Raw genomic sequence first — 24,732 nt, 5'->3', positions numbered from 1 at the left:
ATTAATTCGTTGCTTTTGTCTTTTTTTATTATTATTATTATTATTATTATTATTATTATTATTATTTCATTTGCAATGAGTTTCGTTGGGATATTTACTCTCACAACATCAAAAAGCAACCAAACACTTGAAACTTTAAAATAGAAGTAGGGGGCGTGTACGGTAAGGAGCGACCAACATGGGATCCGGGGGAGGGAGATATTACCAACAATGCCCATCTTCCTCCTGACCTCTGGAAAACGATGGACCTGCAGCTTCCTTCTAAATTTAGACACACCTATTCGTGCAGGTGCACTCTGAACTTCAAACTGCACTTCTCGTTTGTGTGAATAGTTTAGGCCCAGTTCCACTGAAACGAGGTGGCTGGTGGCAGACCTTCGCGAGCAGTGCATACGGAAACGTAACACTCATCGCATGCTTTCTTTTAAGTTTCCTTATAATAGGCGACTGTGGAGTAAGAATCAGGCGTAATGGCGCAGGGTGATAGTAATTTCCTAACCATCCCCTCGCAAGAGAGTATTTTCAGGACAGTGAGGGTTGAGCGTTCAGGAGAAGAGATCAGCAAGCTCATGGGCGATGAAGATGAGGAAGAAACGGAGGAAGACACGGAGGAAGACGTTCGGCTTATACCAAGGTGCTCTCCCGTGCCCAGAAAGCGAGGACCTTCAATTGCCGATGGAACAGCGGAGTACATGCGAATTCGTCTCGCGCTGCCCAGCAGAAGAGTGTCGTTTGTTGACAGCACAGGAGGCGACCTGGCTGATGTCAGAATGTTTGTACTGTTTGAATCGGATGACGAGGACGACTCAAAATGGGAGGAAGAGCAGGCGCTGTACCGAAAGGCGTACCGTGAGCACACTTACCGTATGTCGCCAGATTTCCATGCGCTCGCGGGAACGGAGCTCGAGCTCTCCGTTCACACCAATAAGCTGGAGGTAGAGCGCGTGACATCTGTGCAGGACGAGCCTGTGTCTTTCGAGGTGCTGATCCGGGTGCTCAATATTTCTTTTCACAAATCAGTCTATGTCCGGTCCACAATGGACGGATGGATCAGTCACTTTGATCATCCAGCCGAGTACGTCGAGGGCTCCAACGATGTTGAAACGGACAAATTTTCAGTGAAGCTGTGTTTCGCTTCACCGTACCTCTTCAACGGAGCGCGAATCGAATTCGTTGTGCGATATGAGACGTCAGATGGAGAGTTTTGGGCGAACAACAACGGCAGGAATTATTCAGTGACTCTCATTCAGTCATATGAGGACGACACTGACCAGTCCACCAAGGCGGCGAATATTGAGCTAAGAGGTATCCTAAAGCTCCCCAGGTGCCGGTAAGTCGGTGTCTGTTTTTGACTTGATGCTGTTGTTAAATGTTGAGCCAAGAGTAAGGATTCTCCCGTATAAGAAATGGTTGGAGGGTAAAATCATACAAGTAGCGGAACAGAACTTTCGGAGAGGGAGTCCATCAGTAATGTTTAGGTAAACTGTAGGTTTACATCTCTCAAAGTCTGATATGGTTTGCTTCATGAAGTATAATGCACAGTTTTAAATGGATAGTTCGCCCTAAATGAAAATTATGTCATCATTTATTCACCCTCGTATTGTTTTAAACCTCTATGTCTTTCTTTCTTCCATGGAACACAAAAGGAGATGTTAAAGGAATAGTTCACCCAAAAATGAAAATGATCTCATCATTTACTCACCCTCATGTCATCCCAGATGTGTATCTCACCCTCATGTCATCCCTTACTTTCTTCTGCTGAACACAAATGAAGATTTTTTGAAGAATATCTCAGCCCTGTAGGTCCATAAAATGTAAGTGACCAAAACTTTGAAACTCCAAAAAGCAAATAAAGGTAGCATAAAACAATTCATATGACTTAAGTGGATTCTGAAGCGATCCAGTAGATTTTGGGTGAGAACTTGACACATGCGTAGAGTGCTAGATGGTGCTAGGAAGTGTAACTGAGCTTGAAAACATGATCACCAAGGAGATTGTTGTTGTCGTCACATTGTTACATTTTGGTCTGTTCTCATCAAAAATCGATTGGATTGTTTCAGAAGACATTAATTAAACCACTGGGGTCGTATGTATTACTTTTATGCTGCATTTATGTGCTTTTTGGAGCTTCAAAGTTTTGGTCACCATTCACTTGTGTTGTATGGACCCACAGAGCTGAGATATTCTTCTAAAAATCTTCTTTTGTGTTTTGCAGATTAAATGAAGTCTTACACATCATACACAAGGGTAAATAAATGATGAGAGAATTTTCATTTTTGGGTGAATTATCCCTTTAACCCTCCTATGATCTTCAGTCATTTTTGACTGGAATCACTTTTGCTGATTTAATAAAAACAATTTCCTTTATCTGAGCAGTACAAGACTTGGTGACTTTTCCTTCACTTGCCATCTGAAAAAAAAAAACAAAACAAAACAATTGGGAATGATTTGATGTCTCAAAAAAAAAAAAAAAAAAAAAAGCGACACCTTTGGTCGTCGTTGTCAAAAGTGACCAACCATCGAAAATGTGTGGGAAAGACCATAACATAGAGCAATAATTTTTAAATCTGTCAAATACAATCAATAAATCAGCCACAATGCTAAACACACAGACTCCGAAATTAAAGGGTGAGACTATAAAACATCCAGAGCGCAAAACATACACAACCACTCTCTATCACTCTCTATCTCTCTCTCTCTCTGTGAACTTTTACAAATAGTAGTTTGATAATGTCTTGTAAAATATAAAATGAGGTTACAAGCAATCAGACTACACAGTAGGTGTCTGCATAGAACACTGCAGCCATCTACTGGTTATTTGTCACTACATTATTTTCAAATCATGTTATTTATATTTTGTTTACCAGATGGCAGCAGTTTGCCTCCAGTATATGTCACATTCTCATATTTTCTTCATGTTTCAACTTTAAGTGTAGGTTTTTATGGTACAAAAGTTTCATAAATTAGCCTATTTGCATATGCAAATTAATGGTAAAATTGAGAAATTTACATGTAAATAAAATGAAAATGGCATAAAATCCCAAAAGAGCATAAATATATTGTCAGTACATCAGGGAAATGTTATCATGATCACAGTATGTACTATGTTTGATGAAGCACACACTTATCGGTGGGTAAAACAGTATGTTTTTTTAGGTATGCATGCAAGTAGTATGAATAGATTTCGTATATACTTCATCCGGGGATGTGGGTATTGACCCATGACACGAATATATGGTTTAAGAACAACAACCGTGGAAATAGTCCGCTCTGGTTTTGTTAAAGAAGCACTATCTAAGCACAGAGAACAACATTCTTGATATAGGCTATATATCACTTACAGTTGAAGAGCCACCGGACTCGCGGTTCACTGCCGTTTTTTAAATCTGCCATTTTGAACATGATGTTGCCTCAACTCCTGAGGAATTATGGGATAGTAGAGTGATGGAAATAGTAGGTAATTCAGGTATTTCTCGCTTACTGCTTCATGAACACTGAGGATTCGGACATATTACTCCATTGGCATGCTTTTGGCATACTGTTGTATATAGCATGCTATATAATAGGCAAGTATGAATATTCGGACACAGCGAGAGATATCTTTTTAATTTTTGGGTGAACTATTTCTGTGTATATATAATTCATGTCAATGTCATTGTGCAATGATGTGTCACAAAACTGTGTCTAAATGCCTTTCAGGCACACAGTTACTCAATATCATGAAATATCCGTTGGCTAATGGTGAATTTCACAGTGACAATGATGAAAAACTGTGGAATTCCTTGTAACTCAAGCATCTACATATTATGTGAGCTTTGGGATTGCAGAGTCTCCTCACCCCTTCACCCTGTTTTGGTGAATTATTCAAGTGTGTGTGAGTAGGATGAAAATAGGACAAGGCTGGTGTCACTTTCAGCTCTGGCATACCGAGACCTTACCTCTGACCTTTCTGCAGGGGTTGCTCAGTAGAGCCACAGCGAGCCCATGATGGTTCCCTCTGATGATCCTTTCACCCTGTGTTTCATCCGTTTTCACATCCTGTCTGGGACGTGCACATAACACGACAAAATATCACAAAAAAGGTTTGCAGAAGAACAAAATGTGCTCCGTAAAGGGATGATAGCCCCTTGTTTTCCACGCAACTCAGTTTAGTAGCAAAATAGTTTTTGTCATGGGTTTGTTTGCCTCCACATTTTACATTTTGGGTGGATTTTTGTCCCGAGTTCCCCTTAATTTCTGGCCCTGTTATAAAACATGCAGTACGCTCTATCATGACAACAACAAAGTTTAAGGCTGCTCTGATGCTGCACTTCTTTTACACAGAATCGAGGCAGCATCAGAACTGCCTTTGATTCTAGGGGCTGAGGTGGGTCCGAGCAGGCATAATTTATTCTGGCTTTTATGCAGCAATGCATCTTTATAAAGAATTTTATCAAGCACACAAAGCAGATTTAACTCAGCTGTGTAAAGACGCTGTGGAACTTAAAGGAATATTCCGAGTTCAATACAAGTTAAGCTCAATCGACAGCATTTGTGGCATAATGTTGATTACGCCAAAAATGAATTTAGTCTCGCCACAACTTTTCTTTAAAAAAGCAAAAATCTTGGTTCCAGTGAGGCACTTACAATGGAAGTGAATGGGTGCCAATTTTTGAATATTAAAATGCTCACTGTTTCAAAAGCATAGTCAAAAGACATAAACATATCCGTGTGAACATGATGTTAGTGTGATAAAATCACTTACTAACCTTTTCTGTGTAAAGTTATAGCCAATTTTACAACTTTGTTGCCATGATGATGTGGCGTCAATAAACCCTAAAATGACTGTAAAAGTGACTATTTAAACAACTTTACAGCTCAAATAATACAGAAGAGTTAATGGAAGTGCTTTTATAAAATTGTAAGCTTCAAATTTCTGCTTTTAAACCCTCCAAAAATTGGCCACATTCACTTCCATTGTAAGTGCCTCACTGTAACCCAGAATTGTTTTTCTTCTTTTTTTTTTTTTTTTTTTTAAAGAAAAGGAGGGACAAAGTCAAAATAAATTTTTGTGCTAATCAACATGCCACAAATGCTGTCGACTGAACTGAACTTGTAATGAACCTGGAATATTCCGTGTGAAGTCTTGATGCTCTAATTATTCTCTTATAAATTCATTATGTACTGTAGAAATATTGTCATGGAACTCAAGCGATGAGCACGGCCTACCTTTCCTCAAATGTCATACCTTATTTCAGCTATTTCATTGCTCAAGTATGCTACAATAAAAAGGTCACAGAACAGGATGTCAGTCGAACTCTTGCACACAAAATGCTTGGAATGTGTAGCGATTTCTTTCACTCAATGAAATGGAAAAGTATCACTTGTGGGATGTAAACAAAGAGTGATCATATTATCTCACAAGACTAAAGCATCTGGTATTTAGATAGGTACTATCCCATCATAAAATATGCCATGACAATAGTGGAGTGTGTGCTAAACAGTCTTTGCCCACAAAACTGACTTCCAAAAATCTAAATTTGGAGGCAGTCAGATGTTACCATGGTAACAAATGTCACAGAGGTCGCAGTTATTTTCCATTTAGTCAAGCGATCATGCTTACCTCTGACCAATTAATTATGTTGGTTTACATTTGAGAGCAACTAACAGGCTTCTGTATGTAATTGACTTTTGGATTGCACCTAAAAATGTATGTGTTTTACACTTTTCCTTTATTTATATTTAACTTATACTGTATATGGGCTGCTGAAGAATGATTTTTATTATGTGTATGTGTGTGTCTTCATTCTAGATCGGACATTGATTACGATGACTCTTATGACAAAGAAGATGGTATGTAGTATGTAATTAACTTAATGACTTCATCCAGCAGCTTATTCATGTTAGGAAAAATACAACAAACATATGGCAAGTTAGTCATTTTATACTTCAGATTACTCTGTGGTTGTTTTAGCACACTTGTGCAGCAAAGACTGTGAATCATCGGAGGTTCAGACAACTTGTGCACAGCCGATTATAGTCCAGCCAGAGATCGGCATTGAGGTGAGTGAGGTTTGCTTTATAACCACATGTGTTCTACTGGAATAACAGTTGGAAAAAGCCACAATTTGTCACAAGTATAGGTAACAAAGACAAAGGTGACTTGTGAACCAGACTTGTGGAGGTCCACAATTTTTTTTCTGAGGTCCTGGCTGATTTCTTTTGATTTTCCCATGATATCAAGCAACGGGGCACTGAGTTTGAAGGTAGGCCTTAAAATACATCCACAGGTACACCTCCAATTCAGTACACCTTCTTTCAGAAGCTAATTGGCTAACTGTCTAAAGGCTTGACATCATTTTCTGGAATTTTCCAAGCTGCTTAAAGGCACAGTTAACTTAGTGTATGTAAACTTCCGACCCACTGGAATTGTGATTATAGTAAATTAAAAGTGAAACAATCTTTCTGTTAACAGTTGTTGGAAAAATTACTCGTGCCATGCACAAAGTAGATGTCCTTAACGACTTGCCAAAACTATAGTTTGCTAATATGAAATCTGTGGAGTGGTTAAAACATGAGTTTTAATGACTTCAACCTAAGTGTATGTAAACTTCTGACTTAAACTGTAATTAGTAATCAGCTAAATCTAATCAGTAAAACAATTAAGTAAAACGTAAGGTATAAAATATAAAACATTCAACGTTTTGGCCAGCAAATATGTTAGGTAATAAATTATCAAAAATGATAATCACATCTGACAATTTGCTTCAGTAAAACTGTGACAACTTGCCCAGTTAAATCTAACTTCATAAGCTAGTTAACCCTTACCTGAATGTAATTTCATAGATCTGAATAGATACTTAGGCTGTTTCAACACTCTCACAGTGAATCTTCATATCTTATTAAATGTGGTAAAAGGCTGCTATTTATTTATCAGAAATGTTATATATGTTTTTTTTCATTAAAGAATATTCTGGATTTAATACAAGTTAAGCTCATTCGGCAGCATTTGTGGCATAATTTTGATTACCACAAAAATTTTATTTAGAATCGTCCCAGGGCCTGGGTATCTCAGCGAGTATTGACGCTGACTACCACCCCTGGAGTCGCGAGTTCGAATCCAGTGTGTGGGTGGAGTCACCTGGGGTAACCTCCTCGTGGTCGCGATAAGTGGTTCTCGCTCTCAATGTGGCGCATGGTAAGTTGTGCGTGGATCGCAGGGAGTAGCATGAGCCTCCATATGCGGAGTCTCTGCGGTGTCATGCACAACGAGCCACTTGATAAGATGCGTGGATTGACAGTCTCAGAAGCGGAGGAAACTGAGACTTGTCCTCCACCACCCGGATTGAGGTGAGTAACCGCGCCACCACGAGGACCTACTAAGTAGTGGGAATTGGGCATTCCAAATTGGGAGAAAAGGGGATAAAACATTTTTGTTTTTAATTCCGACTCGTCCTCCTTTTCTTTAAAATAAAGCAAAAATCGAGGTTACAGTGAGGCACTTACAATGGAAGTGAGATGTGGTAATCGATATTATGCCACACATGCTGTCAATTAAGCTTAACTTGTATTGAACCCGGAATATTTCTTTAAAGCTGCACTACGTAAGATTTTTAGGTTAAAAATGAACAAATTGCCATTAATGATTGAGTACATCAACAATCAGTGTTTAAAACAATGTCCTTACCTTACCCTGATTCACTACGGTAAGCCTATAAAAACGATTTGTATTCTGAGCTGTCGGGTTCGATTTGACGCAAGATCTCTGACTTATGACATTCATCCTTGCGTCATTACGTCATGTCCGCATACACAGGAAAGATGTGCCAGCTGTCTCATGTTCCGGCTGGAGAAACTAACTACGCTGTTCAACTCAGTTCATTAACACTCACACAGTTCAGGACAGCATCATTGCATTCTAGATGGATGTCTGTTTGTTATCCATTTGGTGAAGTTGTTTACCTGCTATAATACTCGCGTGTTAACCGATAGCGATGTATCTATGTTGTCTGGTGAAGTTACTATGACATTTTTAATATGTATGACTTCTAAAATTGACTTCTTGTAATTTGTTATATTGCATATTTAAGCATACTATTTTTACGTTTAATAAAGTATATTTTATCCCCATCATTATTGAATCCTCATTTTATGTTTTTAGTTTACCCTTTTATTGTGTGCATTGCATAGACATGCTATTGTAGTAACTGAGGCTGGACAATATAGTATAAAAATAATCTTCTATTGAACTCGGATCACACACATCACGAGTTGAACCTCTCAAATTGAAAATTGTAGTACAATTCAAACAGTAATTGTAGATAAAACACTTGAATAATCATATTAAGATCTACTAGTAGTGTCTGAGGAGAGTCCCCTGTTATCTATTTAAAAGTGCTTTGAGGGTAGTGTCAGAAAAGCGATTTAAGTGTAAAATTAATTCATAAATAAGAGTGTTGTGTATCTTCATCAAAGCAAGTAATATTCCCGTTTCAAATGTTTATTTGTATAACATAATATCAACGTGAAAATAGCACTGTAACGGGGTAAGGATGGTTGAGGAGGAGGCAGGAACCGGCTGAACAGTCAACATAAGTTTTAATAACATAAATGAACTGAAATCAACTTAAACACAAACACATAGACACACACACACACACACACAGTGGCCGCAAGTGGCTCTCTCTCTCTTGAACTGGCACCTCCGGCTAGCCTTCATCCCCCTCCCGGCTGATTAGCCTGATTCAGGGCTAATCGCACTCCTCCATCACCTGACTCAGGCCGGGGAAACCATGTCATACTCCCCTGCCTTCCTGAAGAGGGGGTGTTGCCCTTCTGGCCATGCCTGCTGGCAGGTCTTCCCCGCTTTTCTGGAGCCCTGGGCGTGTGTCCTCATGGCCCGGACCCGCCCTCCTCCTCCTCACACTCCTCCATCGCCTAACTCAGGCCGGGAAACACCTGGCATGTCGTACTCCCCTGCCTTCCTGGATGGGGGGGGTGGGGGGTGTTGCCTTTCCGGTCATGCCTGATGGCAGGTCTTCCCCACCTTTCTGGAGCCCTGGGAGAGATGAGGGGAGGGAAAGGGGAGAGTGAAAGAGTGAGGCAGAGTGACAGAGAAAGAGAGGGGAGAGAGAGAGAAAACTTGCTTGCCGGTCCCTGGACACACCTTCGCCTGGTCCTCAGCCACTCCCCAGACCTCTGGCAGACGACAGTTCACTCCTCCCCGGCAGACGGCAGCGAGTCCTCTGACGGAACGGCTCCTCCCCTTTCTCTGCAGATGACAGCGGTTCCTCCAACTCTTGGCAGCCGGCAGCGACCCCTCCATCCCCAGACAGACGGCCGCGGCTGCTCCCCTGACAGACTCCACGACAGCTCATCCCACCTCCTTCCCGGGTTTTAACACCAATGTAACAGGGTAAGGATGGACAAGGAGAAGGCGGGAACCAACTGAACAGTCAACGTAGGTTTTAATAACATAAATTAACTCAAATCAACTTAAACACAAACACAGACACACACATAGCGGACGCATGTGGCTCTCTCTCTCGAACTGGCGCCTCCAGCTCGCCTTTATCCCCCTCCTGGCTGATTAGCACGATTCAGGGCTGGGAGTGTGTCCTCAAGGCCCGCCCCTCCCCTCCTCCTTGTCACAAGCATGTTATGACTCCGGCTCCAGTCATGATCACACACAGTCGATGTCAGGGTGGCTCAAATTGGGAGATTCATCCGCCAGAAGAGCAGTACTGAAACATGACTGATGTAATGTATTCTTCCGCAAATTGCTTGCAATTTTAAGTTTCAACCACAAGTGTCGCTAGAGAGCACAGTTACCTATTACAGCTTTAATAAGTAATCTGATTCCATCAGATTTAGTTTATACTTATACTAAGGGCTTCTGTCTGTCACTATTGCAACTGGTGCAAAGCTGAAATGTTTTTCATAGCCACCCAGTCTAAAGATAAATCAAGATGTAAAATTAAACTTTAACTCATTGATTGCCTTTGTCCGTTTAACACTCAAATAAAACATAAATACATAACTAAAAATAAAAAAACTGATATTGACAGATTTAATCATAGCTGCATACTCACACAAGATAACATTTGTTTCTTAAAATTCTCACCGACATTTGACTGCTCAGATAACCACTCAATTGTGTCTATTTACAGTCTGTCAATTTGTGGCTGTGTCGAATAACTGATTCTGGTATTTACAACAATAGCATCACCATCTCCGCGTCTGGTTTGTGGTCAACATTTACAATAAAAGGAAAGGCCCTTTATTATTTCTTTACCAGAAGCCTAAGTCCTGTTGAACCTTTTCAAAAATATGTTGTTTAATTTATGATTCAGAATATATGTTAGGTCTTTTTTTAAAGTAACTAATGTGTAAAAATAAAACAAAGAATGGATTAACTTTCTTGTAACTTTACCCAGTTCTCAGAAAAAGAAAAAGAAAATCTAAACTGTATGTTGATTTTTTTTTAATTCTCATTTGTCTACTTGAACAGCTCATTGAAGCTTCAGCAACAGATTAGGTAATGTGCAAGCAGCTTGTTAACTTTATGCTTGCTTATGTCACCCATTCATCGTGTTGCATGTAACATGCATCCTGTCATGACCTATTAAGTTTGAAAACCAAAGTATGAAAATAAACAACTACATGGTGGATGTTAATGATTAAGATCCACCATGTAGTTGTTTATTTTCATACATTGGTTTTCAAACAAAAGCAACATGCTTAAAATATTACGTCAAAATTCAATTGGTTTAGTTTTTTAACACATTCAGGTGAAGGTGGGAACATCTCTTTTTGAACCTGCTTCTGGACTGTTTCCCCTTGGACCATCTTGAGACTTAGCAAGGACCTGTTTGATGGATAAAAAAAACCCCGAAAAAGCCAGCTGTTGAAAAATAATACCTTAAACAGAAAAAATGTTACTATGTTCTTGTGATTGACATTTTTAGGTAAATATTGTCAGTATCATGGCATGTTTTACTTTGAGATGTGCACAACTTCTCAAAGTTAAACAGCATTCTCCTAGCATTTTCAGCACCACTTTTTGTGTATACTTTTTTAAAAAAAATTATCGTTTGTATTTCTTTCACAAACATTAAAGAGCACCTGTTATGGTTTTTCAAATATTACCTTTCGTGTAGTGTGTTATATAGCTGTTTGTGAATGTAAAAAAGTCTGCAAAGTTTCAAAAATCAAAGTGCACGACAAATGGAGTTATTGACTCCCAATGAAAGAACCGATTCTGAACACCTGAAACGAGTCGTTAGTAATTCCAGACGTACTTCCTGTACTAACCTACATAATCTGGTAACAAAAAACCCACCTCTGGTCTTCATTGGCTGCACGCGAACAGCTTTGACCTGCCCTCAAACACAACACTGAGCGGTAGACCAATCACAACAGACTGGGACATCTGACCAATCAGAGCAGAGTAGGTTCTCTGAAAGGAGGAGTTTAGAATGAATCCTTTAGAACGGATTATTGAACGAGTCGTTTTTGACACTGGGAAAAAAAAAAGGGTAATGCTGCAATTTAAATTATGAGCAAATTAAAGTGTTTTTTGACCTTGGATGCAGGTAAATCTAAACCATAATAGGTGCTCTTTAAGAACTATTGAAGGTTTTGTTTTACCTAACCATACACTGTGAGACTTTCCATTAGAGTGATCTTGCCTCAGTTGCATGGCCTTGCTGGAAATGAGCGAATGGGAATTGGCACAAACATCATGCCAACAGAAATCACTGCACTTTGCATTTTGGGTAGTTTAACAATTTTTCTATTTTTAACAAATCCTGGGACAGATCCTGTTAAATTAGAAAATAGATAATATATTATAGCTTCAAATAGTGTACGTGTGTGTGTGTGTGTGTGTGTGTGTGTGTGTTTCAAAATGGTCCACTAACAGTACACTGAATAAATGTAAAGAAAACTTACACTATTTAAAAGTCAGTAATTCATATTCATAAATGCCATGTGCCATGTAACAGAACAGTGTTTAGTGTTTTTGATTGTTATAAAGACTCAGGCCATGTCTACACTAAGACGTTTCCAGATGAAAACTGTTTTCTGTTTCCTAATGTCATAATTTTCCAATGTGTGCAGTACTAAGCTTTTTTTTTTTTTTTTTACATTTTCCTCTCTGAAGCAGATAGCCATGAATTTGCCCAGTTTTTCACAGTCCATCAGGCATTCCTTAACAGCAGGATGTCCTCCATCCACTACAAATATTCCCTACGGAGAACCACTTCTGCTAGAGTCAATTTTGTCCAATAATTCACCACAAACAGAAGAGTCTGAAACAATGGGCGAAGCCATTCAGCAGTTATCAGTACTTGACCAAAGATCACATCTAAATCAGCAGCTTTCTGAACCTCAAGATCAAGTCTATAATGTTGTCCCATCATTGTCTCCTACTATCCTTGTCTCCCTCAATGATGAGACATCAGAGAATGATTTTGAGGAATTTCATAAGTCTGAACCTCATCCACATAAAGATGATTTCCAGTTTGAGATTTCATCACAAGTGCCTTTTGAGTTCAGCCAACCCTCGTTGGCTGGGTTTCCAGATGCATCGTACATCCAGGCAGAAGGTATAAAAATGTTAAAGGAGGAGAAAGATGTTGAGGAAATACAGTTAGAAATCGATGAGACAGAGGCAGACATGCTGGAACAGCTAAATCAGAAAATCAAGGATGAACAGACAAACACTTACTTTCAAATGTTGGATGAAGCTGTGCAGTCTCATTCCTCAAAGAATGTTAACAATGATGATGCAACTGAAGACGTGGAACACCTCAATCTCACTGTGGATGCAGACAGTTTCTCTGAGAGCTTACAGCACCCTCTGGAGGAAGGATCTCATGAACAGGAATTAGAAGTTGTCTCTATGGTCAGAGCCGAGACCACAAAGGTGGTTGATGTGATGCTCACAATGGAAAGCACCAAGATGGGTGATGAGGAAATGGCTGGTTTGGTGGCTTCCTGTCTTGCAGTCACCAATTCAGGTCCCATAAGACAGGACAGAGAAACCCAAAATGTACCAATCTATTCACTCACAGAAACCTTTTAACATGAGCTAACCACAACACAACATCAGAAAGAGGAGGAACTTGTCCTGGAGGGGAGTGAGCTTGCCTCAGTCTTGCCTGAGGATACAAACGGTAAACAAACCATTACCATGTCTGCTCCAGACCATCAAAAAAACAAACAGGAAAAGTCAGGACTGGCCAGCATTTCTGGAATGACATTTGTAGCCCCTGATTTCACCTTCAGTCTTCGTCATTCAGCTGTTCACTCAACAGAAGATGATATAGCTTACCATAATTCTTTCCAGAATGATGAACTGACTGCTGCTTCAAAGCAAACATGTAAAGACTCAGAAACCCAGACACCACTGCTTAGAGAAAGCACAAAAATATGTGAAATATCAAAGGGTCAAACTGAGGTGACTCTGGACAAGTCTCTGATTGCCTCTTTCACTTTCTTCAGTGCTGTTGTCTGCTTAGCTGCTGGGATTCAAGAGCCCAGCATTTTCCTGTTTGTGGGATTATTCTTATTGTCCCTCTCTTTCTGATTTCTGGTGTTTTCTTTGTAGCTTTTCTTTCTCCTCCACCCCTTACTCCTAAAAAGACTTGAGACTTTACATTCTTCTTTTCTCTCTTGTGCCTTGATGAATTCCAACAATAAGTTTAATGTAAACCGAGCTGGTGTCATATTTGTGTTTATATAAATGTAAATAGAGCAGTAGTGAGAGTTTTTGTGTTTTTAAATTTAGGAGAACTCATGTGCGGTTTTCCATCATCGGGCCAAATGGTTCTCATTGTGGATCGGCACTGTTCCAGGCTAGTTGGCACAGTTATGTTTTGTTTTTTTCACTGTGGTGCTGCAAAAACAGGATTAGAATGGACTGACTGGGCACGTGAACAATCGTGAGTCGCCACATCACTACATGCGTTCCACCAAAGTAGTTGGACTGTACTAAACCATGCTCAAGTGGAAATGCTACTAGAACCGTTACTCACCATGCTCAGAATCGTTCGGCCCGATGGCTTTGACTTATTGTGTATCCAGACTTCCAGCATATAATTTCCAGTGGTTTATATAAAACCAAAAATAGTATGAGCAGACAATGTGTGTTTTAGCTGAATGACATCACTATATATTCTTTCATTATTCGTCATTGGAAATATGATTCACCTTTACTGCATTTATTCACACTTACCAAAATGTTTGTCAGTTTTTTGTTTTGTTTCTATTGAGCCAATCATACTGCCCCTAAAAACATGCATTTGGTTCATTTACACAACCACTTCAGTAGTTCACTTATAACTTGGATGACTTGAGGGTGAGTGTATGTGGGTTTTATGTTTGAAATGATGTAGACTGACATGAGACTAAGCAAACAGCCCAAAGTGATTGCTGAGCTCTGCGTTTAAAGAAATTCAGAAAAGTTTAAACTTGTACAAGTTTAAAATAAACAATTAAACTAAGGTCTTACAAATTGAAGGTGACAAAATGTAAATCGCTGTAGACATTGGGCTTGTATATTAATTTACTGGACTGCACTGTGAAACTGGTGTGTGATATTGTATATGGATATGAATCTTTGTTTAACCTAGGTTACACATTTTGCCTGTAAACCTAAAATCACAAGTTTTTATTTTTTTAAATGTGTTACATTTGTGGATTATTCAACAATAACGTGAGTTAAAGAAACATTAGAGCCAAATAATGTACTACTTAAAGGAGCAATCTGTAACATTGATATCAAGCGTTTAAAATGGGTACTGCATTAAAAATTCAAAATTTTGGAGAGAGTTGTCTCCTCCACCCCCTCCTCCCCAGACTCTAAGCGTACGCAGTTGGTAGGTTTAGGACACGCAACAGGAATGAGCAAACTGACAATGGCAAGCGATGAGCCTTACACTGTAAGCTGATCAGCTAATTTATACGTTTGCAATGTTTTTGTTTGAAAATTATAAACCAGCTGTCTGTCAATGTTAGCTAGATGTATTGCTGGCTTCCATGGCTGCAGCGCACTGTGTTTGCCCACTAACTTGGCGGGATCACACAGGCCAAAACACAAACAGATATTCCAGCCTGGAACAAACATTTCAAAGTAGAATATACTGGTTGTAGCACTGTTTTCGGAGAAGCCAGTATTTCAACTTTCTATTCCTAAATCTCTGATAACATATTATGATAATTGTATGCTTTAGTACAATAAATATATTATATATTGCACCTTTAAGAGCTGCATCTTCTACACAGTCTCAAAGTTAGCACAGGTCGGTCAGTGAGACAAGGATATAGCCTTTTGCAGTGCACTTTAAAAGCATGCCCTGAGCCCCTGATTTCACCCTAAAAGGTCATGCATTGCTCTGAAGCCACAGCATTGAGTTACTGGGTGACTGAACACCATTGTAAGCTGTTATGGTAATGCAGCTCCTTAAAGAAATCTTTGACCCTTGGTTCCCCTTTTCTAAACCTGGACTGAAAAAGTAGTGTCACTCTTTTATTACTGAATTAATGTAAGGATGGGTAACCAAAACAAGTACACAAAGATGTGGACAGATGTAATGCTTGACAGCCAAAACATGTTCACTTTTTGAGCTTAAAAGAAAAAAAAACAAAAAACACCCCCATTGTAGCTTTTCACTGGCAAAGTAAAAATAAAAATCTATGAGCTTGATTAATTTATTTGTCTTTTTAGTGTACATCCTTTCACATATTAGGATGATTCATCAAAATGATTTAAACTTTTGTATTGACGTTATACAAACAATATTCACAGCGCAATGGAACTCATGATATGATTTAATAACCAAGGACCCCAAACATGTTCTCATGTTTATGTTGAACATGCATGGGTATGCTCTGACATAAATGTGAGATCATGTGACAACATCAAGGCAACTAGATTTTTTTCCCCAATACAAAACTAACAAAAATAACAAGTGGTAAACTTTAAATATATACATATGCACAGATTTTGTTTTACTCTTTGTTTCGTTTATGAAGATGACATTTCTGTGAATTTAATAGTGAAATGTTCCTGAGACTGTCCTATCACATGAACCTAACTCAACATCCCAAAGTTGCGCTGTCCTGTTCTGAAAACCACCTGTATAGTAGTAGATAGATCTGTAAAAAACAGCATTCAAGCTCTTCCGCTTATTCATACATCCTGTTGTTTAATGTCCAGCTCTCAAAAACAGCCTCTGAAAGACCAAATTGATAGTAAAATTAATATATTTTGACACATGGATTGTTAGACTATATACAAATAAAATACATAAAGACAACATTATGTATGCATAAAAGACTGCAACTCGTGTTGGTCCACCTTTCCTCAGTCCGACAATTTTGCCTCTCTGTGCAATTTAACCCCCTGGTGAATATTTCATGACAAAATCATTATATGCTTTAAAGGGAAGGTTCACCCCAAAATGAAAATTCTCTCATGATTTACTCACCCTCATGCCATCCCAGATGTGTATGACTTTCTCTCTTCTGCTGAACTCAAATGAAGATTTTTAGGAGTCAGCATAAAAGTTGAATGGTTAAATCAGTCTTCAGAAGTGATATGATAGGTGTGTGTGTGAGAGAAACAGAACAATATTTAGTTCCTTTTTTTTTTTACTATAAATTCTCCTCCCTGCTCAATCTCCACTTTAACTTTCACATTCTTCTTGTGTTTTTGGCGATTCAAAATCTTCATGCATATCGCCCCCTACTGGGCAGGGAGAAGAATTTCTGGCAAAAAAAAAAAAAAAAAAAAAAAAAAGGACTTAAATACTGATCTGTTTCTCACCCACACCTATTATATCACTTCTGAAGATATGGATTAAAACACTGGAGTCGAATGGATTACTTTTATCATGCCTCTATGTGCTTTTTGGGGCGTCAAAATTTTGGCACTTATTCACTTGCATTGTATGGACCTACAGACCGGAAATAAAAATCTTCATTTATATTCTGCAGAAGAAAGAAAGTCATACACATCTGGGATGCCATGAGGGTGAGTAAATGATGAGAGAATTTTCATTTTCATGGGTGAACTATTCCTTTAAGTAAAGGGCATTTTAAAGCATTAATATTTTACACTGGCCAGGCACCAAATAAAGATACTTGTTAAAAACAGTGCTACAAACGTAAAAAAAAAAAAAAAAAATGCTACAAAAGATTGTTAAAAGGAAAAATAATTAAAAATAAAAACAGGACAATCCATCTACTCAAAACCGATAAATTGTACATTTATAACAATTTTGAGAAAAAAAGAAAAAATACAAACATCTGTACATGTAAAATGTCCCATAAGGTTCCCATGGTGTAACAACATTTGCGCATTAGGGCAAATATTGTTTTTTTTTTTTAACTGACTGACAATTAACAGTTTATATAAAATTAAGATTTCTTCACTCTTTGAATGAAAAGCTTAAGTTGATCTTGGGGAAACAATAATAAAAAAAATAACAAAAATGAAAAGACAAAATACTTAAAATTCAATGAGGTACTTCAAAATACCTCCCGAAACATTTGCCACACCATAGATGTTTTCAACATATGATCTTCTTGCAGTGACTTATTAGCCTGATCTTGACTCCGTGTGGCCACAACCTCTAAAAAAGGTACTTTCTGCATGTCGCAACCCCACATTTGCACTCCATGCGCATACGTTTTTTAGGAGAACCTGGAAGTCCTGTCAAACTGAAATTAGAATCCATCTTTTCACTCTCGGCATCTACTGGATCGACTGAAAAAAGACAGAGACATTTAATTAAAATAAAAAAAGTCTACATTGCTTAAATATATTCATAAACTGATGTCCAAATCCAAATTAATCTTTGTTTTGTGTACGTTAGGGCAGTGTCTTATCTATTTCTGGTATGGTTTTCACACAGAGCCTAATGCAAGTCTCTCATTCACATATGTATATTTAAACGTGGTGCATCAAGACACGTCACGCCATGTTTGACGTCCATAACACCAAATGCCATTGCTTCTTGTGTGTTTGGAAACCAAACATGATGCGCCAAGTTTGAATAAAAGTTGAATAAATGCTCACATTTAAATGAATATGCTGATGTGTGCATGACATTTGAGAGCTATGACAGAGATTGATTTAGAAAACATGGAATAAAGCGCTTAAGTTGTATGTGCTACTTTTATACTATATCTTTGCATGGAAAAAAGCAGCGTGAACATTCTTTAAAGCGTCTTTTGTGTTTCACAGAACATGGAAAGTTGCATGAGTTTGGAAGGACATGAGTGTGAGGAAACAATTTTCATTTTTGGGTGAACTATTTAAGTTTTAATGTTTGGCTTTAACTACTCAGCTACACACTTACTCTTCATTTTGTAGTCAAAGGTGAGCTCCTCTCCTGCCTTTATGCCACGTGTGGCGAAAAATGCTATCCGTGGCAGTCGCTCATCCAAGTTATCAATAAACACATTATATACCTGGAGGTTGGGGTCACACTGTGAGGAGACAATGTAGGGAACATATACTTCACTATACTGAAATTATAACAACTCTTTAGTACATACCAGGAAGTAAAAACTGTCCAAAGAAGAGTAACATCCTTGTTTTTAGTTTACAGTTTTGTACACAAAAGGTGCAATTTAACTGATATCAAATCACTGAAAAGTCTTGTGCGTATTGGTCATTTTGCAAACAATATGTATCTAAAGCAACTTCATGTTAAGTCTGCTACCATTTTTCACTCAAGTTTACTTTAGCGGCTGCAACTACCATTGACTGTTGAATCTGTATAAATACAAATATTCTACAGATTAAACAAAGTAAAACAGCTCTGAGGTTGTTTACAAGAATATCCAAGCTCAAATTCACTCACGCTGTGGTTGACAAAGTGGGAGATGTTTCCGTAGTGAGCAGCATCCACCGTGTATTCGTCGTCCACATAATCCAGGTCAAATAGATAGGTTGCTCCTTCTTTATCATACACATGACCTCTCCGTTCTGCTTCCTCTGTTGTAATGATCTGAAGCAGAATGGAAAAAAACTGGTCAAACAATCATGCAGCCAGACTCTCTTCTGGGAAACAGATAATCAGCCAATCACTCATGACAAGGTGGAAACTTTCAGTTGCTTGATAAATGCAATATTTACTAGAGAGGCAAAACATGTATTCATGATAACACTAAAACCTTAAACCAACAGAACTGCAGTACTCAAGTAAAAATGATTGAAATTAGGCAATTCTGCTGTGTCTAAGCCAAAATGACTTAATGACCCACCACTAAATAAAAATGGGAAACCATTTAGGCCTAGGCTTAATTAAAAAAAAAAATAATTGACTGATCCTCCATGCAAACTAGCACAAATACTTGAGCGTGCCAGTGTGACATTTGATATCAGATTCAGACAGAAAGCTAATATACGGCTCGAACCCTTCCACACTTCTCACCTCCCCAACATACTCCATGACGAAAGTGTTCTTGCGAATGCGTTCCATGGTTCGTACCCCCCAGCCCCTACCATTGTCTGTCCTAAAAATGCAGAGGGAATACCGAATGCCCCTCTGCACTACTCTGTTGGGGCAGTCCAGCCCACAGCGGCACCGTTTGTTGCACTCATAAATGGGCAACCCTGGCCGAATGCGCACCTGGCCCAATTCATTGTAAGCAAACTTGTGCTGCGAAGCTCCAGCACAGCAGCCGTCCACGGGGCTGCCCAGGCAGTCTGTGCAATCACAGCCCACGGCCACCTCATTGAGCATGATCCCATCGCCAACTTTATAGTCATTTATGTAGGTGAAGTTCTTAGGTGGGCCTTCCAGGTCGATCTGGTTCCTGACGTAAATGTGGCCTTTGTGGGCACCCAAGCTGTTGAGGTGCACCTCCCACAGTGCAAGGGTCTGCCTGAGTTTTGCCCGCTGGACGAGGTGGGACGCAGTGCCGGCGTCTAGCTTTTTGGGGATGACACGCTTCTTCTGTCTCTGCATTTCTGCATTCAGGTCCTCCCAGAACTGGTTGAGCAGATCTACGCACTTCAGGTTCTTCCGTGGCTCCCATGAGTTGCTGGATTCGGGGTAGCCCCTCCATTTCACCAAGAATAACTCCTGTGAAGGAGGTAACAGGGATGGTACAGAACTTTAGCACTGCTAGAGGTAACTGATTTAGTATGAATCACATTGTTTTGCAGATACTGGGGACATCTACTCAAAACATCTTTATAACTCCAGATTAACTTTTATCAGACTGATTAGTAGGCACACACAGAATGTACGCCTGCAGAACTCTGCAGAAAACCACTTGCATGCTCATCTACCAGTAACAGTGTAGTACTCTTAGTCCTTTTAACATACTTTACCATATTTATATTCATTCCACAGATTTTACCCTTAAAGGGATAGTTCACCCGAAAATTCTCATAATTTACTTACCCTTATGCCATCCCAGATGTGTATGACTTGATTTCTTGAACACAAATGAAGATTTTAAGAATATTTCAGCTCTGTTGGACCATACAATGCAAGTGAATGGTGACCAAAACTTTTAAGCTCTAAAAAAAAATGTAAAGGCAGCAGAAAAGCAATCCATGACTTTACAAGTGACATGATAGGTGTGGGTGAGAAACAGATCAATATTTAAGTCCTTTTTTACTATAAATTCTCCTCCCTGCCCAATAGGCGGCTATATGCACGATTAATGTGAATCGCCAAAACCAAAAGAATAACTTTTAGGAGAGAAGAGTTCTTAGAAGGGCTGTTTGAAAGTGGACATTTGTAGTTAGGGATGTTAACGATAAATCGAAAATCGATAAATTGCCGTTAATAATTTGAATTATTAAGCTTATCGATTAAGTAATTTCAGGACAAATGTGTTTTTAATTATGACAGCAGACGTTGATAAGGCTGTCTACAGTTACCCGCTGCTAGAAGGTGTCTGCGCGCTTCATGTCATGTCTTATTCGCTTCGCAGAAGAAGAGCCCTACAAATGCACAGGTCAGAGATGAAGTGGGCTCAAAGTCTTTCAAGCAAGTCAGTCCACTGTCAGCCATCTTTGGAATGCTATTTCCAGTCATGCAAGTGCAGCTCCTATCTACTTGAATGAAGAAAGACCAAAATCTCAAAATCGGTTGGTCAAGATTACGATCAAAGATGATATTTCAAATCAGCAATAAAATCTGACAATACTGGAATCATAAATTGTGATTCTTTACCTCAGATTAATGCTAAAAAACACAATTTTCCTGGCTTGTATAGCTAATGCGCATGCACGTTCTAGAGTTGATTGACAGGTGATGTCTATATCTAAAAGGTGATTGGCTCTTTTAACTGTAAGGCAGGACTTCCTTTCTACATCCGTTGACCGCTGGGTGCTCAGAGCTCCTTGGTTAAGCGCTCAAATTTCTCCCATTCATTTAATAGAAGTGGCGCATCTCTGCTAAATAATCTCTGGCTTGATGTAAACAACGTTGGAGCGCTTCTCTATAAATGAACATTAATTTTTTCTGCACACACCGTGAAAGTGCAACAAGACAACAAGCACGGCTGACCTACTTGTTTCATCCCAACCTACAATTACGTCAGCGATCACCGGGAAAGCAGAGGCACATTCATCTGATATCACACCATCGGCAGAGAAGTGGTATGTAAATGTACTGTGTTTACACAGCTTGCTGTTTGACTTAATTTGTAATGAATAAATAAAAATACGTCCAAAGGTCCAAAATATCCCACGATCCACAACATGAAGTTTTAATGAACTCAGATATGTATCAAGTGATATATACAAGTTATTTTTAACAGTAATTCATTCACAAATTCACACTAAACATTGCCTAAATGTATTAAAATACATTGAACTAAGAATATTTTAAGAGGAAAATGCCAATACTTGCGTTTCTAAAGTGTAATAATTTTAATTATATTTAAACAGTAGGCTACATGCACATATTATTTGGAGTCCTCCACATGCATTTTGTGATATTAACGTTAACGATTAATTGATGAATTGATCGTTAATTTCCACAATGATCGATTATAAAAATGTCTGAAAATTGACATGCCTATTTGTAGAAAAAAAAAGCACTTACATATTGATCCGTTTCTCCCTAACACCTATCATATCGCTTCTCAAGACATGGATTGCTTTTATGATGCCTTTGTGTGCTTTTTGGAGCTTCAAAAATTTTGTCACCATTTACTTGCATTGTATATAGAGCTGAGATATTCTACGAAAGATATTTTTTTGTTTTCAAGAAATCAAGTCACACATCTGGGATGGCATGAGGGTGAGTAAATGATGAGAGAATTTTCATTTTTCAATAAACTATTTCTTTAAAAATTAGCAAAGAAAAGGCTAAAAATGTATGATTCCATCTGAGCCATGTCATTAGCTTAAAAGAATAGTTTAAATCACTAAAAACACAACATCTTTCTCTGCAGCCACAGAAATGACAGATACACAGAGGATTATGATCTCATAGTTCACACTACGCTATTTTCATACAAAATCAGTACATCGTCATTTTCATCATAACATAGGCCTAGTCATTTTAAGAGGCAGAGTTTTACCCTCACCTGTGTTGTTTGTATCCTCCCCTCGTTGATAATGTTTCTTTTGTAGTCACAGAGGTATTCCACCTCATAATCACACAGATTTTGTTTGTTGATGCCCAGCTCTTTGCATATCACACCCTGCTCTCGACAGAGCGTCTCTAGCTGCTGTGAAGTAGCAATGCATGCAACCCTACAAACTTGACCTGCAAAACAGTTAAATGTTATTTGCATGAAAAACCAGACCAACAGACATATTTACCAACTTTATATCAATATATGCATTGTGCAGTTCTTCAGTAAACAGCTGAAAAACACTAGTCTGATGATGGGTCCTGTAAACCATGACAACACCACAGAACAAACTGACTTTCTTTCCCTATGTAATCCTATCCTACTGATCCCATGTAATTAGTTTTTGAGAGAGATTTTATTTTGATTGTTATAAGTGCACCCATCATTAGAACATGTATTTTATTCTTAAACATTTTCAGAAAGAAAAAAAAAAAAAAAAAACTGGGATTAACTTTATGATTGTTTAATTTTGAAATATGCATTACTTGATTTGTATTATAAAATCACTGTGATTTTTGCAAAATACTAAATATATAAATGAAGATTCTTTAAAACATTAGTTGATGGTGATTTACAAATCATTAACAAATATGGTAGGCAATTATGCATTTTGCCATTTTTTAAGTCTACTTTGAAGATTAACATGTTCTCTTTCTTTTGATTGTAATGTCTTTATTCATATGCATTTGTTCCTGCTGCTGCTCATTGTCGTTTTTGACACCAAAGGCCTGTTTTATAAATAAAAAAAAAGACGAAGATTATTTTTCGTAAACAGATTTTATATACAACTGGATCATTTTGTCAGCTTGTTATAAATATTCTAGAAAACTACACATGTATCAACCAATCGGCCATTTAACTAGCTAAAGACTAATTGTCATAATGCAAATATGCCAAAAGATTCAGTGAACCTAACGATCAGGAAAAGTGGGTAAACAACTACATAGGTAAAAGGCTGCAAGATTGTTGTCTAGATAAAGGTTTGATTTCTCGAGTTTACGGAAAAGTTAACTAAACAAATATTTGGATATGGCAAACTACTGTGTGTGCAAACCTTGTGTTGCATTTGTAACTCTGCACAACGTAATAAGAAATGTATTTGCAAAGTAAAAAAAAGATAAGTTAGGTTGCGACATTCACAGCGCGCTTGTTCAATGTGTTCCTGCATAAGCGCGCGGGAGCCTTAACATCGACCTAATTTGAAGTTGCATCAACAACTTTAGCAAAGTTTCCTCCGTAATGGAGTGTCTCTTTCCGGAGTTAATAAGAAAAGCAACTCTTGAACCAATAGCACAAGTAATTAGTCAAACATATGTTGTGTTAACCGTTTATGCCAGCGATTAACACGATATATTCTTACCTTTCAAATTTTCCGCCATCTTCCGACCTTCGCCAAAATTATATGATTGAAAGACTGTTCGGTGATTGGATGCGGCGCAGTCTGAGTGACGGTTAAAGCAGCCAATAGAAACAGAATATTTAAATCGACCAAACTATGGGAAGTCCCATGATTTAAAACAAAGTTATTTTTTGCAAGTACATCCACTCGGATGCCATTCTTGGAACGCTCTCTGGCAGTTATTTTCTATGTAAACAAGCAGCATACATGTACAACTACTATCTACTTAAACGGGGAAAAGACCCAAATCTCCAAAACGGTTGGTCAAGATCATGATCAAAGAGCATATTTCAAATCAGCATTAAAAACTGTCAACACTGGTATCATAAATGTTTTTTGTTTTTGTTTTGTTTTTTGTACCTCAAATTAAGCTAAAAAAAAAAACGCTATTTTCCCGGTTTGTCTAGCTAATGCGCATGCGCGTTCTCGAGTTGATTGACAGGCTATGTCTATATCTAAAAGGTGATTGGCTCTTTTAGCTATAAGGCGGGACGTTCTTTTTACATCCGTTGACAATTGGGCGTTCCAATTTCTTCTATTCATTTTAATAGAAGTGGTCCGTCTTTGTTAAATAGTCTTATTAAAGGGCCTCTGGGTATTATCAATGTTCAAATATGTCTAGGGACTCCTAAATAAATGTTCACATGCAGATGTTTGTGTTTGTTCGTCCATTTTCATGCCTGTAATTTACTTGTTGCAGGCAGGCAGGCAGGTATTTATTTATTTATCCACTT

General features: G+C 38.4%; 2 protein-coding genes across 3 annotated transcripts; one reads left to right on the top strand and one right to left on the bottom strand.

Moving 5' to 3' along the window:
* The first annotated feature begins 319 nt into the window (after positions 1 to 319).
* On the top strand, positions 320 to 16,786 carry LOC127423829 (protein phosphatase 1 regulatory subunit 3A-like). 2 transcript variants are annotated; one of them, XM_051668458.1, is made up of 4 exons: positions 320 to 1,330; positions 5,792 to 5,832; positions 5,954 to 6,042; positions 9,257 to 10,606. In XM_051668458.1, the coding sequence occupies exons 1-4, from the start codon at positions 471 to 473 to the stop codon at positions 9,377 to 9,379; spliced, it is 1,113 nt and encodes a 370-aa protein (XP_051524418.1). In that variant the 5' UTR covers positions 320 to 470; the 3' UTR covers positions 9,380 to 10,606. The 2 variants fall into 2 exon arrangements, with proteins under 2 accessions (XP_051524418.1, XP_051524417.1); XM_051668457.1 differs by lacking the exon at positions 9,257 to 10,606 and adding an exon at positions 12,146 to 16,786 and having other exon boundaries at positions 324 to 1,330.
* On the bottom strand, positions 15,496 to 24,732 carry LOC127423831 (histone-lysine N-methyltransferase SUV39H1-like). Its single transcript, XM_051668461.1, has 6 exons — positions 23,960 to 24,732; positions 22,549 to 22,730; positions 19,428 to 20,081; positions 18,855 to 19,001; positions 18,348 to 18,477; positions 15,496 to 17,752 (listed from the first exon to the last, which is right to left on the bottom strand). The coding sequence occupies exons 1-6, from the start codon at positions 23,976 to 23,978 to the stop codon at positions 17,619 to 17,621; spliced, it is 1,266 nt and encodes a 421-aa protein (XP_051524421.1). The 5' UTR covers positions 23,979 to 24,732; the 3' UTR covers positions 15,496 to 17,618.

This window comes from Myxocyprinus asiaticus, chromosome 33 (genome assembly GCF_019703515.2).
Source record: "Myxocyprinus asiaticus isolate MX2 ecotype Aquarium Trade chromosome 33, UBuf_Myxa_2, whole genome shotgun sequence".
Classification (NCBI taxonomy): Eukaryota; Metazoa; Chordata; class Actinopteri; order Cypriniformes; family Catostomidae; genus Myxocyprinus; species Myxocyprinus asiaticus.
The sequence above is the reverse complement of the archived record's forward strand: the minus strand, read 5'-3'. Positions and strand labels throughout refer to the sequence as shown.

Bases quoted from the DNA above. Each gene is read 5' to 3' on its own strand.
- LOC127423829 (XM_051668457.1), top strand. From the start codon at position 471: ATGGCGCAGGGTGATAGTAATTTCCTAACCATCCCCTCGCAAGAGAGT. The intron at 1,331-5,791 runs GTAAGTCGGTGT...TCTTCATTCTAG, and splicing joins CTAAAGCTCCCCAGGTGCCG to ATCGGACATTGATTACGATG. The intron at 6,043-12,145 runs GTGAGTGAGGTT...TCTCTGAAGCAG, and splicing joins AGCCAGAGATCGGCATTGAG to ATAGCCATGAATTTGCCCAG.
- LOC127423831 (XM_051668461.1), bottom strand. The intron at 18,478-18,854 runs GTGAGTGAATTT...GTCTCCTCACAG, and splicing joins CCCACTTTGTCAACCACAGC to TGTGACCCCAACCTCCAGGT. The intron at 17,753-18,347 runs GTAAGTGTGTAG...GTCTTTTTTCAG, and splicing joins CTTTGACTACAAAATGAAGA to TCGATCCAGTAGATGCCGAG.